Raw genomic sequence first — 18,981 nt, forward strand, 5'->3', positions numbered from 1 at the left:
CTGTTAAAGAAATAAGTCAAGTCAAGTCAGATTTATTTATATAGCCCTTAATCACAAGAGAGTCTGAAAGTTGTGGGCTAAATTTCACATGAACAAATTTGACATCTGGGTTAGCAAGTGCCGCACATCTTTGCTGGAGACTTCGGTGTCTGCATGTCATTTATGACAAGTGTTTTTAAAGAAATAGTCTGTTCTTATATCTTTAGACTGCAATGGCAGCTTTTTCCACAATCTCTTTGCAGTTTATTACTAGCCTAAAACATAATGCAATCTTACTAGTGTGTCACCATTGTGTTTAACCCCCTACATTTTTGTCCAGGCCTGTTTCATGAACTATTTAAAAAAAAAAATCTCCTGAACCACAATTCAGAAGCAATGTCTGATTTTCAATGGTTAATTTAAATTAACTTGTGAAGTTATTATTATTATTATTATTATTATTATTATTATTATTGTTGTTGTTGTTGTTGTTTTATTGTTGTTTCGTAGCGTTTGTGGAATTAGGATGGAGCATTACAGTACATATCGCCCTCTCTATTATTCAGTATGAGAAAGGCTTTTAAATTTAAAATTTAGAACAAATATACTATCTGAATTTCGATTTGTGTCTTGTTCTCGCTATATTCTGTTTTCGTTTTAGAATTGAAAATTAAAATCTAACTGTTTTTTAAAAAATTCCTTACTCGTTCCAGACAACAAACTAGAAACACAAGCTGTATTTCAATTTTGGGGTTTGTATTTTAAAATGAAAATCAAATAACCAGTCGCTTTCCCATTTTTCACATCTGATTCCAATCATAACATCCAATGACCAATAGAGACACTGATTAACGTCCCACTCTGAAACGACTTTCTGTACGGTTTACGTCATAATGAAAGAGACGAACACATCATTCAATAGACAATCTTTAGCAAAGCACAACCACCGGTCTCCTAGCAACCGCAAACCTTTGTCCACACGAGACGTGTAATGTTGTGGAAAATAATCATTAAGTCTGACCAAACGTATTCTTTTAAGAGAACGTTTTGGGTTTTTTTCAGAATAATGAGAGTGGATACGGAATAAGTGACAATTATTTGATTTGCTATCATGTTATGCTAACAAGCGAAGGCTCAGGCGAGTTGGTGGTTTGTTGGTGGAGAAGGAAAATGATAGTTGAAAGAATCAAATTGGCTTGTGACAGACTTGTATCGTACCAACAGCTGGCTTGTAGCTACTGTTACACTGGCATCCCTCTGAATGGCAGAGACATTCTCATTTACAATAATGTGGACGTTGGGCAAAAGGTTTGTCACCTCAATATTTGCAAGTTTATGACGGGACATTATGTACGAACTTGAGTAATGTTCTATCCGTGCAGAGAATGTAATTCATAATGTATTTAATATTTATGTAATGTATTTTTCATGTGAAAGCATTTTGACAAGTGTTAATATATCGTTAGATTTATCCAAGGCAATGATTATAGTTTTATTAAGGTGAGTTGTGTGTAAGTTCTTCTTTTATGTGAAACATTTTGATTGCAGATCCAGAAATCTTTATTTATATTTTTAAAATAGCCTGTAAATAATTTTCTTGCTAATGCACACACTTGTGCATGACTGCCAGGAGTGGAATTGTATCTTCTGGTTTTGGGAAGAGATGCAGGATACACCCTGAATTGTCGACAGTCATAGGGCCCCAAATGACTGGGGTTGGGGTTGAGACCCAACAAAGGCCAACCTCTGTCCCCGCTGGTCAATTAAAGTCTTTTTGTTTCTTGTTTTCTATGTATATATGTGATTTTGTTGACAATGTTGTTTGTAGTGTTTTGTTGAGTGGCTAAGGATAAATCAAATTAAAAAACAAAAAAACATCAACAAAAAACCACATCTACACTCACATTCACACCTCTGGACGGTTTAGTGCAGGGGTCTCCTTCAGACTAGCCGCCCGGGGCCATTTGTAGCCCGCAGGATGTTGTTTTGTTGCCTCCTACTTGACATAAAAATTTAATGTTAGTGCGAAACAGTCTTCTTGTGGTGTCGTTGTCTAAGTTTTTAAAATATAATAATAATGATTATAATCACTTATGAGTTACCACAGCTGAACAGATATGACATCTTTCGGCGAAGAACTGACACCAAGCAGAAGCAAAAGATATCCAGTCCCAATCATGTCTTTTTTAAAACCTGATCTAAAGAGAAAGTTTGGAAACGAGAACAGCCAATAAATAGGAGACCTTATTTATTTATTTAGACCACAGGGGCACGCCGACATGACCTGAATGCACAGGGAAAGCTGTGGTGCTCAAGCAATTAGACGTCATTAGTTGACTACATGCTGAGGAGTATGCAAAGTACCAGGGAGATGAGAACCGTTAATGTTCTGAACTGTTATTAATAAAGATTTAGAAGATTTACTACTTGTACTTTTTTAAATATTTGAACATACTTGAATACTAACTGCACGCTAGAAGGCCAGAACCAAAACTGAAACCCAAAACCTCAAAACTGTGTGGCAGATAATAATAATAATAATAATAATAATAGCTAATTTATAGTATACTGAGCTGTATTCATCACATCTTAAATTTAAACTTTCATTTGCTACTTCTTGAGCATGTTCTGCTTACTTTATTTTTTCCTGTTAGTTTCCCATGCTATTAGAGAATAAGGGGGAAAATGGGATTTTAAGACAGGATGTAGCAAGACTAAAGCAAATGGTACAGTAAAGATATTGGGACTTACACTATCATCATGGTATGAACACAACAGTGTTCTAATGTGTCTCCACAGGCCTTGCTCCTCACCGGCCATCACAGTGATATCACCTCCATGACTTTTGGGAAAAGGAAATCACCTGTCCTTTTATGTTCTGCATCTGCTGATTACATTATCATCTGGAATGTGGAAGTGTGCCAGACAAGAGTGAGTCAAGGTACAGAAAGAGAAAGTTGCTTAGTGCAAATCTATACAAACTAGACATCAAGTGACAAGTGAAATGAATTAATGTGCCTTTACGGTAATAATGTTGAGTTTTGATTAATACTGTCAGAAAGGTATTCATTTAACAGCCCATGATTGTGATTTTATTTTGCACTGGTGTACAACTGTACCGCATCATAATGGGCTCATGTCGCTGACTGAATTTTAACAAAGGTGAAATTGCAGCGGGGACGATCATTGGAAGCTTACCAGGTGAAGTGGTCCATATTTCCTTCTGTTTGTCTGATGAAAGAGTGGCTGCATGCTCTGGAGCCACTGCATATATTCTCAGCTCAAAGGTATTTTGACAACATCAATTGCATTTTTAGGATTTGAACTCTGATCTGGAGATGCAAAGGTTAAAGAGGAGGTCAACTCAAACATATTTTTTTCCAGAATATGTTCTGTGCAGCCCCACTAGTTGGGACAAGGCATTCTGATTAATATTGCGTTTGTGGAATATGAGTTAAGTAGCAAAATCCACCCGCTTTAGGCCATCTCAGGGGGCGGCATTTTGTCACTTTTGTCGACTGAAAATGACATCTCAGGGCGCAGATAACGGCTATAACAATCACGATAACAATCACGGCTCAGCTTCAGAAAACAGGTCAGCTGTGATTGGTCGTTACCTGAACCCTGTGCAGTTGTGATGCCATTTTCAGTTAACAGAAGTGACAAAATTATCAGAATACCTTGTTTTCAACTAGTGGGCCCACATAGAACATATTCTTGATAACAATATGTTTGGGTTAACTTCCCTTTAATGGGTAGTAAATTCAGATGCCAAGCCATTATGATTGTTTTTCTCATCAGAAAGAGGAAACAATCTCTACATTAACTGGCCATTTGGGACCTGTAACATCAGCAGAGTTTTGCACGTGGGATAAAAACATTCTTGTTACCACATCAGAGGACCGAACATTCAAGGTACTGAGTTAACATTCTGAATGATGTATTATTACACATAAAATGTACAACACTGTCTTTCAGGTGTGGGATCTACAAACTGAATCTGTTTTCTACCAATCTTTTGTTCTGTCAGGTATGACATTTAAGAATAAAACAGATCAGAGTGTTTTAATTGTTTAATGGAGTTAACCAAAATCTTATTTTTTAGCTTCTCCACTGCTCAGTGTGTGCTTCATGAAGGAAAATGGACACATAATCACCGGCTCCACAGATGGACAGGTTGCTATATTCAGCCCTAACAGCAGTAAAAATTACACTCACAAAAATTAATTCCATGACGTGGGCGGCCAATTAGTTTCTGTTCTCTTTAGGTTTGGTGCTTTTCTCTCCATGCTGACTTTTCTTGTCAGCTAGTGACCAAAATAGACCTTCACAAAAGTGAACAAAGACATCAAGCAGGTGAGAACCGATAGCCACTGAGTACACGTTATAGCACCAAGTAGTTTTATAATCCTACTTGCTTTAATGCTGCTTTTCATAAACTCTTTTAGGAGTGGGAGAAAAATCATCTGAAGTGGACATTTCAAAACCTGTTCTCAAAATAGTTTCTGCTGGCTCATGTAACGATAACAACGATGCAAAGAAAAGGTAAGTGGAAAAACTATCTATTCATCTATCTGTAATCGTTCCATCTGTCCATCTTCCCCACATGACGTGTTGTGCTTTACTTGTCTTAAATTAAAGTGGAAGGCAACCCAAACATTTTCCTTACAAGAATATGGTCTCAGCAGGCCCACTAATCTAAACGCGGCATTCTGATTGATATTGCGTTTGTGGAATATGAGTTAAGCAGTCAAATCCAGCTGTGTTTGGCGCTTGCTATCAATATTAATCAGAATGCCATTTTTAGACTAGTGGAGGCGCACAGAGCTAATTATTGTAAAGAATTTTTGGGAGTTGACTTCCCTTTTATTGGGGGCAGTCTAAGGCACACCTGTCTACTAGTCTTGGTGTCTAATCAGCATCTTGATATGGCACACCTGTGAGGTGGGATGGATTATCCTGGCAAAGGATAAAATCACAGATTTAGACTGGTTTGTAAACAATATTTGAAATAAATTGTTATATTGTGTATGTGGAAAAAGTTTTAGACCTTTGAGTTCATGTCATAAAAATAGGAGCAGGAACAAAAGTGTTGCGTTTGGATTTTTGTTGAGTGTAGTTCTGTATTTTATTGTCCGGTTCTGGGATTAAGTCTCAGGTCAGGCCTTTCTGTGAATTTTTCATGTTCTCCAAGTACTCCAGCTTTCTCCCACATTTTAAAAACCTACAGGTTAGCTTAATTGAAGACTGCATTTTCCATATGTGTGAATGTGAGCAGGAATGGTTGTTTATACTCTGCCTCAAAGCAGGGGCGGAGCCAGAACGTGGCTAATGGGTGGGCTTGGAAAAATCAGGGTGGGCCTCAATATTTCTCTCACTGAGCACAATCCTCCTGTCCCGACACATCGCATATTCAAATAAAACGACAAACTGAATAATATGAAGTTTGGATATTCCTTAGACAACCACAATTATGCCGTTTTTAATACTCAATAAAATGTAAAAACATAATGAAACTCTAATTGAAAATAATTCGATAATAATTTACTAACAATTTAAAAGTATATCATTTTTTCATGAATCCTATTGGGTGGGCAGTCCGTCAATCTGGGTGGGCCTGGGTGTGCACAGGCCCACCCATGGCTCCGCCCCTGCCTCAAAGTCAGCTGGGATATGCTCCAGCTCATCAGCTGCCAAATTGAGGTCAAGTGATTTAAACAATTGATTGATCGTGCACAATATGGGCAACGTGGTTGTTGTGATTAATGCATTTGTCCCACAGTTATATTATTTCGGGTTTAAGTCTCAGACCAGGTTTTTTTTTCTCTCCCAGTTACTCTAGCTTTCTCCCACATTCCAAAAACATGATTGTTATTATATAGTGCAATGCTTTTGCATAATACCTTTCCTTAATTATGTTGTATGTATTATGTATGTAGGTGCAGTTTTGTCATTATTATCATTGCCTTTCTTTGCTGACTGGCATGACAAGATCACTTAGTACCTAGATCAAGTAGTCAAAGTTACCTGACATGGTAAATTGCTCCTTGCTATAAAACAGCGTACACCATTATTATACAAGATAAACAGTCTGAAATAAACAGATGGGGATTTGTTTGACTTAAGCTTTTAGTCTGGATTTGGTCCATTGCAAGCAGATGGATGCTAAAAATCTTTGTTTTACTGGGGATGTATTGTATCCATATATGTGCAAACCACACCTTAAAAACAATTTGAGATTCATCTTCAGACCATTTTAGTGTTAACATCTCTTACCAGCTGGCATGGCTAATAGACTATATGACTTATTATTCTGAAAAATATTTTCGTAACCAAGACCATTTTAACTTTTTTCCCCCCCACAATTTAAACGTTATAGTTTCCCCTTCTAGGGGGCAAATACCTCTAAACATTCACACAGACATTTTAATTGTATCCATGCCCTTTTAGAAAGAAAATGTGCTCAGCATGATAGTAATGACACACTAAAATATAACACGCAAACTCGCCACACCATTATGACCTCGCCATGCTTTTATGACCTCGGTATGGAGCCATGGATAATCACTGACAATCTTCAAACTTAGCCTCCTCTCTTTTGCAGACGTATTGGTTGTTTCCATTTTACTGGATTGCATTGCTTGGAATTGAAGTATAGCCTGTTTATAAAGAAGTTGTTCTGTAAAATAACCAGACGCCATTTTTTTAAAAGTGTAACTCGTCTAACAGTATTCCTACCTTTCTAGGGACGAGAGCTGGTTATGTGTTGGAAGCACTGATGGTCTGTATGTAGTTAATCTGGCTACGTCAGAGCTGGTAACAGTTCTACATTTCACAGGTATGGTGCTCATAGTAGTCCTGTTGCTGTTGTGCTGCCCAAAAACCCATATGGGAAAAAAACAAAAACAACATTTTAAAAACAGAGCAAACAAGAACTGTTGCTTTTAATGTCTCAAGGTATAACCATCAGCTATTTTATGTCGAACAATTTCAAAAATATTAACATTAGTCCGAATGACTGTGATGTATTTAGCCCATTCAGACTGTATTTCAACTGATTGCAGACAACCCCGATTTGAGCATCACAATGGCTGGGTCTTGGGTCTTCTCTGACAAACGTAACAACTCTGTGAGTATATCTCAAATAATCAAAAGACATTGCTACATTTCGCATAGTTAATGCTTTTTCCTCATATTTATCAATATTCTCTGAGATTTGATTTGAGAGGACAAAGTAAAATCAGAATAAATGTGGGGTGCTCGCGTAGTATTTTCAGGCTATGATTTTGATCCTTAGCTCCATCGTGACGCAAGTAAAGCCCATTTATCATCTATTGCCATCGGTAGGTTTGTCAAAGCAAAAACCTACTAATTTCTGAAGTATATATATTTAGCATCGTTAGCTAAACACAAATTTTCAACCAAATGATATGCCATACGGTTGGCATGTCTACCAGAAGGTCAAAGGTACTTGGTTGGACTCTCGACTTCTGTGTGGAGTTTAACGGTCAAGATTGTGAAGAACTCTTTTTTTTTTCTCGCCACATTTTAAAAGCTTCTATCCTGGGACACCACTAAATTATCCATATGTGTGAATGTAACTGTAAATGATATTTTGTCTATATGCGCCCCGTGGTTGACTATAGCGCCCAGGACAGCTTTTACTCCACTTCTCACCCAAAGTTAGAAGAAGATAAGCGGAAGAAAATGGATGGAACGATAATTCTTTGTCAGTATTCTGATGCTTGCAACATTCAGCTTTGATTATTGGCCCATGTAAAAGCAAGACAAAAAGACTTCAGTTTGTTGGATCTTTGTATTTGTTGTATCCATACTGCGTTATAGTCACAACTATTCCTCATTCTTACAGTAATTGTGTAGACTCCACACCACACACGTCTACTGCGGTTTCATTTTACCATGCTACAGATAGTTTGAGTCAGACCTTTTCTAAAAATAAAATGTGGTTGCTATCACGTAAAAACTTAAGTACAAACTTTAAATATGTGCTTTACTACTTTACCAATTAAAGTCTGTCATCGGTAAACTGAATGAGGGATGTTTTTATTTTGCTTTGTCTGATAAAATTTAATGTGTTAATGTCCCTTGCCCTTAAAAATGGCATTTCAGTAACTTTGCAAGTTGAACTTTATGTGTTTACAATCCACTGTTGGACTCTTAGCAATATTGTATCCTTTATTAAAAGTTGTGTTTGGGATTTTCCATTTTATTCCTAACCAGAGGAAAGCAATTATGTGTCTAAAGTCTATTTTCGCATTCTTAATATAACAGATGATCACCATTACCTTGACAATTGTTGAATTGTTGCCACACAGATGCTGTTTTTAGTGAGCTCTTTGTTTACGCCATGTGTGGGCCTGTTGGAGTTCTGTTTGGGTGACGCAGAGAGAATCCAGGCTGGAAGTCAAGGCTTTTCAATATTTCCTAGGTAATCTTGAAATTTCCACCCATCCATCCATCCATCCATCCATTATCTAAGCCGCTCATCCTCACGAGGATCGCGGGCGTGCTGGAGACTATCCCAACCGTCTATGAGCAGGGTAAACCCTGAATTGGTTGCCAGCCAATCACAGATCATTGGGTATAAATGTATAAAATATATACAGAGAGAGAGAGAGAGCAAGGGAAAGTGAGAGACAAACAACTATTCACACTCTTATTTAGTCCAATAAACAATTCAAAATCTAGATGTGTGGTGTGAATGTGACTGTAACTGGTTGTTTGTCTAATTTATGTTTATGCCACCTCTCATCTAAAATCCACTAACATAGGCTCCAGCTCATGCGCAACCCTAATGAGGAAAAAGTGTATTGTAAAATATAAAAAATGGATGGATCGATGTTTAACCCCTGAAGTTTTGACACAATGGAAATTTGCAATGGACAAGCTGCAGTCTTGATTGCGGTTGCTGAATTAGATTTTTGATGAGTCAACAACGTTGTGGTAGAGCGACTAATAATCCAGCAATGGAAAAGCTTATAAGCATTCAATTCCAGTAACTCTTTTCCACGGCTCACCCCTCCCTTGTTCCCAGTTCCCCCCCACTGCTGGAGTCTCCTCTCAATGCTGAGTTGAAGAAGAAAGAGCCCAATCATTTGAAGAAAAAAGGTCAGGATGTGTCGTCTTCTTATCGTTACGGAATGATTGCCTGTTGTTAAAGAAACAATGTATAACAATTTGACCATCATGGCTTCAAACTCATCTTGGTGGTACACTGGCTTGTAATAAGGATCCTAACATTTGTGTCATTACCATGGTGACCCTGTAACACACATTTTAGCAATCTATAGTGGACACTTGTTGTGTTAGTGCATGATTCATTAGCTCTGTAGCTTTACAGAGTTAAGTGGAAAGCTTGTGCAAACATTGTTGCGCTCCCAATTGATTGTATTTATTGAACTTATTGGTTAAAATAGTTGATGCTGGTGTTCGTGATGTGCATTATGTTAACTCATAAGTTTCTGACAATGTTTTGTCTTCTGTCTTTGACCACTACCAAAAGCACATTTTCCACTCTCAGTTTATACTTACCTTAAAATTAAATTATATTGCACAATATCGGAAAAACCCTGAAGAAAAACAAAACACAAAGGCAACTGTTCTTTACTTCTGCTTTAAATTTAATTGTTGGTTCATGTGAAGTCTTATTTCACAAAACCTCCACATTAGATATGAGTGAATGGAAAACATTATTTCCTTCACACAGCAGGGGACGGTAGTAAGTTATTTAACTCCTTTTAATTTGAGCACTTTCAGCACTTTAACAGGTACTTGAAATATAACAGCAGACACAAACACATTGTAACCAATATGTGAGTGTTGATTATCCAAATGGGGTTGCTTTGTGAAGTCATGGGTTCCATGCTCAAATAAGCCTATTTGTGACCCAGGTGTATAATTAGGCTTTGGCTGCAGCTTACTGTGTTCTCTGGGCAGGGGGGGTGGTTGGCGGTGGATGTCAGGGATTCTCTGCGGTTTTCGTGTTGCTCTCACGGAGAGGTAGCGGTGGAAAAGGGCAACATTATCCACAAAGTGGAGATGTAGTCAAGCTGTACTGCATGACTGCTATGTCAGACCCAAAGCCACAAGCATTTACTGACTAATGCGGCCTTAATCAAACTGCGTTATAAGTATACACTATCTGCAGAATTTAAACATGTTAAACCATAAAGTTCTCAGGCTCTTGGAAAAGAAAACATTCTTCCATTGTAAGTCTGAAACGAGGCTTACAGAAGCTCCTTTTAAAGAGCTGAGTGAGAAAGTATGTGACAGACAACTCATTTCACCGTTATGATGTAGGCTAAACCTGTTGGCTAGGATAACTTGAGTCTGATGTTGTGATTTGAAATAAATTTATTTCATTATATCCATTTCATTTTGTTTGAAAAGTTTTTTTTCGGGGTTTTTTTTGGAGGTGGGTGCAGTTAAAGCGTAAGGCAACCCAATAATTTTTGTTTGATTAATATGTTCTATGCAGACCCACTAGTTGAAACAAAGCATTCTGATTCATATTGTGTTTGTGGAATATGAGTTAATCAGCAAAATCCACCCGTTTTTAGCCATCTATGGGGGCAGCCATTTTGTCACTTCTGTTGACTGAAAATGACATCACAGTTGCTCAGGGCTCACTCACGTAATGACCAATCACACCTCAAATGTTTTCTGAAGCTGAGCCATGATTTATTTTTGTTAAATCAAATTAAATGACAAGTATGTCATGTTATACATGTCATATTTGTTTAAGTAAATTACAGTCTCATTTTATTTTTGATGCCATTCCCTTTCATTCATTGAGAAATGGGGGGCAGGTGACTGTGTTGCTTCATACTGTGTAGAGAAAGGACAGAAATATGCGGCAAGTAACACAGACAGACATACATGCTAAGGAAATGACCCAAGTTAATAGCTCATATATTCATCATACAATGAGTTTCATTATTGAATCGTACTGTAATCGATATAGTGTGATCCCATTTTGTCAGTCTCGGTTACACCTATTAGTTTTGCTAAACATTTGGCCACTTTAGGACATATAGATGAATTATTGTCTTTGTCTTTTTCTTGGACTTCTTTCACCACGTAATTTTCCTCCTGGGCTTTGTCTGACAAAATGTCTCCAGAGATAGCTAGAGTCACTGTTAAATCAATCATTGTCACTTCTTGAAAATCCCAGAATTTAATATACTTATGTGCGTCCAAAGAGCTTAATGACTCGTGACTTTTAGTCCCACAGATGCAGTAGATTGTTGGGGCAACTGAGTGCGTTTTCCAGGAAAGAACCGTCTTTGAAATAACACTGATGGATTTATTTATTTTCTCTTCCAGTCCTTCATATAACCCTTGTAAAATTTCAAGGGTAATGCTGTGGCCTGTGGTCATTTTTACATATGTAACTCTGTTTTTTTTCACATTCTTTTTTTTAAAATTAAAATTAGCTAATCTGCAAAAAATACAATTCTAGTGGTCTTTAAATCAAACCTTTCAGTCTTCATTCTTCTGCTCCCAAATGGGAACACCGCAAACCACTCATCCAACTTCTTTGAGTGACCAATCTAAGCTTTTGAAGGGATTTTGTCTATTTTGTTCATTCAGATGTACTGTATACTGCAGAAAGTATGCATAGTGCACCTCCTCATTAGACTAGATGATTATGGTTATGGTATATCATTTAATTACCTGTAAATTGAGGCGGCGACCTTGTGTATTCATTTCTTTTTATGCTTTTGACAGGAACATTGTTGGAAACCCAATCTTTTAATAGCTTTAGAAAATAATACCTAATTGTAATGCAAAGTCACTGACAACCGAAATGGAGAAAAGGAATCTTCCCTCAATTTGCGGCTCATAATCAATGATGACCTGTTTTCTGAAGCTGAGCCATTCATTGGTCATTATCTGAGCCCTGAGCAACTGTGATGTCATTTTCAGTCGACAGAAGTGACAAAATGACCGCCCCCTGAGGTGGCTAAAAACGGATTTTTTATATTCCTCAAACACAATATTAATCAGAATGGCTTGTGTCAACTAATGGGCCTGCATAGAACATATTCTTGAAAAAAAGGTTTAGGTTGACTACCCTTTAAGTATATGCCTGTTTTAAGTATATGCCTGTTTGTTGGCTTAAGCCATTTCCTGAAAACTGTGGTGGGGTAGGACACAGGAAAAGCAGAACTTATTACATATTGGTGCAGATCAGGATGAAGGTGTTCTTGATGAAATTGAATGAAAGTCAAACAATATGGAGGGAGTGATTATGAAGATGTACAGTTTGGTTGTGGTAGTGACATTCTTTGAATGGAGCGCAATGAAAAATACTATTTTATCACCTTTCACTGGCTTGGGGGTCATTCGGGGTGGTTTTTCGCAGGTGGTTTAAAGGAACAGCCGCTTGTCTTCCACTCAAAGGTGAAATCATCTGGATACACAAGCTCCCCAAGGTAGCGTAATAAAGATAAATAATGAAAAATGAATGCTTGTAAATTTAAATGGAACTATATTACTTTGTCCTAAATTGGTGGTGTTGGAAACACTCATTCATGGTTTCCAACAGCACCCAGAATCGTCACAATTCCACCTCAAACCTGTTTATTATGGCACCTCCTTCCATTACGACTACAGCATCATTTTTACTTTTATTACAGAAAGCTTATATTTTCACCCAAAAAAACTGCTCAGAAGAGTCAATCCTCATTGAAGACTAGTAAGAAGAAGTAAGTGCTATATATTATATTAAAAGAGTTTTGAAATTACAGTCGTTTCCTTGTTCCTAATCTTACCACTTTTCAATTAGAGGTTTACTCCTCAAAGATTACCCAGACGACACTGCAGCACCTGCAGTTCTTCGTGTCCATCTAAGTATTACAAACAAGCCAGTCTATTGCCTCCAGTATTCAGGTGAGTATTGAAGTTGGTCATGTAATCTAATTATTTAATAATGTACTCATTGTACTCATTTTCAAAAACTGATTCTTACTTACCCATAATAACTGATCATCTGTTTAAATGTATTATAAATATTGATTATGGGTCTTGCATTTCTCCCAGGTGATGGAAAGCAAATCCTGTGTGGTCTTGGCGACAACTCCGTGTTTATGTACAAGTCTTCCCTTACTGGCAATCCAGCTGTCTACACAGGTATGTGTGCCTTCACAATCATCACCATGTGACCACCTATCGAATTGTGCTGTTACAAAAGTTATGTCATGTTAGGCAGTAGTGGCGGGGTTCTTTTTCGTTTTATTTTGTGCAATTGGCCCCATGAGAGTGCACACATTCCAGTGCAGTTCAACGTATATCTAGTCTCTCAGTCGGAATCATTTTACGGGTCAAGGAGAATGAAGAATTTGATTTGTTACTAAACGAATCAAGACAAAAGCCTTATTTGGTCTACTGTAAATAACTTTGAAATGGATATTTGGCTTGAGATGAAACACTCCACAGGTATTTACTGCCTTAACTATAACTGTCAAACTTGTAGATGAAGATTTTTTTTACTACCGTACGTATGCTTAATGCTATTTCTTTAAGTGGGATTTAGGCACTGTCTATACCAAAAGCACCAAAAGGGGGCAGCACAGATACAATGACCAATGTCAGGTTATAAAGGTATGCTGTGGTCCTCACTCTATCCACAATCTTAAAGGAGTTCCATGAGTGTAAATGTTGCAAATACACACTGTATTTCCATCTGATTATGAAAGGCTCTCTTTGTGTGCAGGACACGACAAGCCAGTGAGCAGCGTGAGCTGGAGCCTCAACAGGCAGTACTGGTTAAGTGCATCACATGACCAGACTCTGCGACTTTGGACTCATGACATCCCAGAGCCTGCTGTTATCACGGTAAATGTCTCTTGCATCCTACACCAATACTTGTGGTCTTCATTGTCATTCCTCTCAAATGCCATCCCTATTTAGACCTGACCACTTACATGCTTTTAGCACATAATGCAGAAAAGCCTCACGTGCAGACAAATCATCATTCACAATAAACCAACTATGGACATGAACAGAAACCCGACATTTTTTCCCCCTTTCTTGTGGAAAATACTCTTTCCATAACATAATTGCCATGTTGTAAAAGACTGACGGCACCAAAGATGAATAACAATTTTTTAAAAACTTTCCCATTGTTCTGCTGTATGCTTTCATTTGCTCAACAAGGTCTTCTGTAGTTATGTTCAAACGGAGAGATTCAATGCAGATGTGTTTAAAGTAAGCACACATGCGAAATTTATTGAATATTGTATCTATAAAATCCCACAACTGTTTTTTTTTCTTTTTCTATCTTACAGACAAAGACGGTGTAAAGTATTACTCTACATGTTGGGAATTGTATTTGCACAAGCAACTGAGCAATTCAAAAAGATTTCTTTTACAGCACTATGACAACCTTTTCATGCTGTAATCCAAATGAAACAAAATAAATACTCATTGTTTAATTTTGTAGTCATTAAAAATTCCCTGTTATAAATAACTTGTATATTGTTTTCTTTTAGGGGAAAAATATGTTCTCTAAACATATCAAAGCTGCCCAGTTTTATTACCTGGATAAGTTTTTGCTTCTTGCATCAGGAGACTCACTACACTTATATTTGTATAATGTGGATGTCACACATGATGACATTAAAAGGTAATGTGGGCTTTGTTTGGTGATTTTCTCCCAATATTCCATAATGAACAATACCAGTCATGCCTTTTTATTTGTTTGTTTTAATTCTATCATGTGTCAATGCTGGGTTATGCTACTGATTTGCAGTATTGACATAAGGTAACTTTTTAGTTAGATTATTATTTATTAATTATTGAAGCTGTAAGGACTGGTTAAAAAAAAACAACAGAACGATAACCATACTTTGATGTGTGTTAATTTGGAAAAAATAAATATTATATATGCGTACTGTTTAAACATTATATTATGATTATTTCTTTTTTTTTTTTTTTACTTCAGATACCAGCAGCGGAGTTTTGTCAAATTGTCAAGCTGCTTTTCAACGTCATCAGGAGCTGATATTACAGACTTGTCTGCTATCAATGATTTCTTCGCCTGTATCCTTTCATTTCTCATTTCGTTTTCATGACAGTAGGTGCAAGTGTTTTGGTGGACAAATTTAATCTAGACACTCAACTTTTTAGCTAACCCCTTGAATCCGAGCCATGTAAACAGTTGCCTCTGAAGCTTCCACTGCGGGTTTTACTTGTGATTATTTTGTCTTGCATTTTTCAGGAATGTCTGTCTTCTAACCTCTTGTCAGTTGAATAATACTGTATAATTAATCCACCAATGTTGGTGTGATATACTGTCTTGAGTTTCATGGCTCACTCTAGCCTGCACGGGCAAAGTAAAATAAAAATCTTCTAACCCTTTTTTCTTAATTTCAAATTAATGCCATGGTTGTTTTAACTCCACAATAGTTCCCATAACTTTCCTGGCTCAGACATTGTTCTGGCATGTGCTTCCAATCGTTCCATTCAAGTGTTTGACATGAACAAAGGTATAGTCGCTGCAGAGGTGCCTGATGCTCACAGCAGAGCCGTCCACTGTATCACACAAAACAAGGTACTCATCTCAAAACATTTAGAGTTCCTATTTAAAAGTTAGGGTTCCTGTTGACTCCTCTGCAGTATCTTATTATATTATTATTATATCTTATTGTATTGTCAGGGTAATACAATTGAGAACAGAATATTATCATGTCAATACACTTGCACAGTGTAACAAAATTAAATTACCAGCTATGATTTTAAAATAATATAACTAGGCAGCACGGTGTGCGAGTGGTTCGCACATCCGACTCAAAGTTGTGAAGTTCCGATTTTGAATAGTGGCTCCGTGTGCAAATTGTGGGTACTCCAGATTCTTCTTAAATTCCAAAAGCACGTCTGTTAGGTTAACTGAATACACTAAATTGGCCATAAATGTGGTTGTGAGTGTGAATGGTTGTTTACTGTATATTGTCGGACAAAATCTCATAAATCACATTTTGGTGAATTTCATTTTTTCAAAAATGTGTACTATTGGTCAGTCCCCATGCGTGGGTGTTATTTTTACACATTACTGACCAATATATATACCGGTATATATAATATAATATAAAATGGCTTGCTCTCTTTCACAATGCAATCCAAATGGTTGGACAAACTTGCCATTTTTGGAGTCTGCTGAAAGTGACTAATTTGGAAGTACAAGGTTTTGGCCCGACGCGAGCGATATGTTCTCTGTGAATGGCTGGTGACCAGTCCAGGGTGTACTGCTGCTCTTAACCAAAGTCAACTGGGATAGGCTCCAGCTCACCTATGACCCTGAAGAGAAGTGCGACAGAAAATGGCGGAACTAATACAAATAAATAAATAGATTATTGTATTAATCCAACTAAAATATGAAACTGCAAATATAGTCAGGATGACTCAAACCAAGTTTTGCTGTTTAGAATAAAATGAAGATAATAAGATCATCAATCAATCAAACTACAATATGTATAGCACTTTTCATTCAAAAAATGCAACTCAAAAGTGCTGTACGTGAGTTAAGCCCCCTCCACATCCACACTAACCAGCAAGAGTCTGCACACACTGCAGCCCGCCCCCGCACCTCCCCTCCCCCGCCATGGGACAGGACCATCATGGTCCACTGCAGCTCCCACTGAAAATAAATAAGTAAATGAATCTAACAATATTATAACCAATGATAACTGTACTAGTTTAATGGTTCTCATGGGTACATTTTTAACTTAGGTGCTTATCATTTTTTCAAGACAGAATGGTGACATTAATATGGAAAGGAGTAACCTTTGCTTTATGAAATACCATCAAACACTCTACTTTGACACATTTAATCCCCCTTATCTAATTTATATCCCACTGTTTCCACAGTTTAGGAACTAAACCCATTTAAATTCCCTAAAAGTCAGCCAACTGTCAATACAATGTTAAGCCCTTGTAGTTGAACTAAAATGCATATAGGTAATAAGCTTCGTGATAGGAAAAGCAAACCAGTGTCTAGATCAGACCCACACAAAGGAAAATTGATTTGTTTTGGCATCAATGGGTAGTGTGAGTTCCATCTTCATCGTGAAGGATCAACTATTTGGCAGATGTTATGATGTTGCGTAAGACGTCTATGAGTGTGAGGGTGGTTACATAAGGAGCACATTATCTGTGAGGCAGCAAACGTGTTAGCTTATGGTGTGAATGAGGCAAGTCAGGGGCTAAAAACTCATGGTCATTATCATTCATCTAGCTGTGTGTTTCAAACCCTGGTTTATTGGGATTATAAATGCCATATGAGATGGCAATAGGAGATTCCACTCAAAATGAGGGCCTTGGAACAACGCTGTTCCATGATCCAATTTTGGTTTCTGCAGCCTTACTCCCACATCGCTGTCTTGGACCAGTGTGGGCCCAATTTGCTGTTGTCTAACAAGTAGACATTTTGGGCCTGCATCCATAGTCATTATTGTGGTCTGAAGAATGGAATTTTGAATCACTCAAAATGAAAACTATAAATATCATTGATGAATTTCAACTGGCCACGTCTGCTGATGATTTACACTCAATGAAGAAAGTGTCTTACACATTATACGATGGATCCTCTCCAATGTGTAACAATTATACTGATAATTCTCAAGATTTTGACCAAATCCCGTGTGTGAACTTTCAAGCGAATGTACCTAGTGATCCCATGCTGATACGTACCCTCTTTTCGGCACGTTGACCTGTGCGTGTGTTTGGTAATCTGGATTATCTGGATAAACAGCAGCTAGTGGCATGGATCAAATGCACGCGTTCAAGTGTGATGCACACAGTGCATCTCTACTGTCACGCCAGCTATTGTGCGCCATCAATGTTGACCGTGTTGTTTCAGCTGAGCTATTGCGTCAATGGGTGCCCGAGGGCCAGAGAAATGCAGGAGGGATAATACCGGAGAGGATCGCAGGCATTGCCTCAGCCTCGACACAAAGTCGCTCGTCTTCTGCCTTGCTATTTAGTCCCAAAACTGACCAACCAGAGAAACTGCAGCATGGGAAGCAACGTTTCCCAATTGAAATTTCCATCGCCTATTCAATAAAAACTCACCTGGAACTCATCACTGCAGGAGCGTGGAGGACTTCTCGGAAAACTGAACTGGAAATGCCCTCTCAGACTCCCGTTCTCACACTCTTTAATGGAAATCCAAACAAAAAAAACTCCCTCTCTATTTCACACACACCTTTATGCATCATCTGAATAGTTGGTAGGGATGTCATATGGAATTAGTGTATGTGTGCTGTGGAAAGTGTATATATAACTGAGTGCTATCTCACTGTGGTGGATCAAGGATGGAAAACAAATTGTTGAAAAGAAAACATCTCACATTCCATCTTCACTACCATTGGCTATAATTCTACCTCTCCACACACTTTTGTGTGAAGTGAAATGAAATATTTGGAAGCCTTTTGCTTATACAGGCTATATTGCAAAAGTATTTTCCAGCACTTGAAATTCTAAGAAGCTAAGTCGCAAACTATTTGAGTCAAGCGTGTCCTGACGAGGCATTTTCATTCATTTGTGTATATTTCACAGGGCTCAATGTTCAGCACACAGGCACCAGAATCGTATAACCTCTTCCTCACGAGTGCAGTCACGGATGGCTTGAAGATGTGGGACCTTCGCACACTTAGGTTAGTGTAAGATTCTTTGCTGTTGAAAGTATTATAGTTATATACATTTTTAATTAGCATCACAATTCGATACATACAGATCAATCAAAAAATGTTCCTTTCAAATTATTTAGCACAAAAAAATATACTGTTCAGTGATACCGTGTTAACCCTTGTTTTACCTGGCTTGAAGTAATAGAAGAGATATTTTGCATACTTTATGCAAGTGGCAAGTGGTGAAAGTTAATATTTATCACATTTTTCTCTGCAACCTCATCTTCAGCACTCCTTGCCCTTTCCTTTTCTGACAGAGGCAATGGTATGCATTGAGTTGGTGTGCTATTTA

General features: G+C 37.7%; 1 protein-coding gene across 2 annotated transcripts in view; it reads left to right on the forward strand.

Moving 5' to 3' along the window:
* The first annotated feature begins 912 nt into the window (after positions 1–912).
* wdr27 (WD repeat domain 27) overlaps positions 913–18,981 on the forward strand; it is a 36,878-nt gene continuing 18,809 nt past the window's right edge. The window contains exons 1-21 of one of the 2 annotated variants that reach the window (XM_086045968.1): positions 913–1,287; positions 2,779–2,920; positions 3,142–3,266; positions 3,781–3,894; positions 3,958–4,009; positions 4,085–4,155; positions 4,248–4,335; positions 4,428–4,524; positions 6,726–6,817; positions 7,044–7,108; positions 8,316–8,428; positions 9,035–9,108; positions 12,368–12,437; positions 12,642–12,710; positions 12,791–12,894; positions 13,045–13,134; positions 13,718–13,839; positions 14,496–14,629; positions 14,948–15,045; positions 15,435–15,556; positions 18,559–18,656. In XM_086045968.1, coding sequence (XP_085902094.1) covers positions 1,096–1,287; positions 2,779–2,920; positions 3,142–3,266; positions 3,781–3,894; positions 3,958–4,009; positions 4,085–4,155; positions 4,248–4,335; positions 4,428–4,524; positions 6,726–6,817; positions 7,044–7,108; positions 8,316–8,428; positions 9,035–9,108; positions 12,368–12,437; positions 12,642–12,710; positions 12,791–12,894; positions 13,045–13,134; positions 13,718–13,839; positions 14,496–14,629; positions 14,948–15,045; positions 15,435–15,556; positions 18,559–18,656 — 2,132 coding nt within the window. In that variant the 5' untranslated portion in view covers positions 913–1,095. The remainder of the gene's footprint in view (positions 1,288–2,778; positions 2,921–3,141; positions 3,267–3,780; positions 3,895–3,957; positions 4,010–4,084; positions 4,156–4,247; positions 4,336–4,427; positions 4,525–6,725; positions 6,818–7,043; positions 7,109–8,315; positions 8,429–9,034; positions 9,109–12,367; positions 12,438–12,641; positions 12,711–12,790; positions 12,895–13,044; positions 13,135–13,717; positions 13,840–14,495; positions 14,630–14,947; positions 15,046–15,434; positions 15,557–18,558; positions 18,657–18,981) is intronic. The other variant, XM_086045969.1, reaches the window with a different exon arrangement.

Source organism: Filicampus tigris, chromosome 11, assembly GCF_054856515.1.
Source record: "Filicampus tigris isolate MCC_2025a chromosome 11, RoL_Ftig_1.0, whole genome shotgun sequence".
NCBI classification, from domain to species: Eukaryota; Metazoa; Chordata; class Actinopteri; order Syngnathiformes; family Syngnathidae; genus Filicampus; species Filicampus tigris.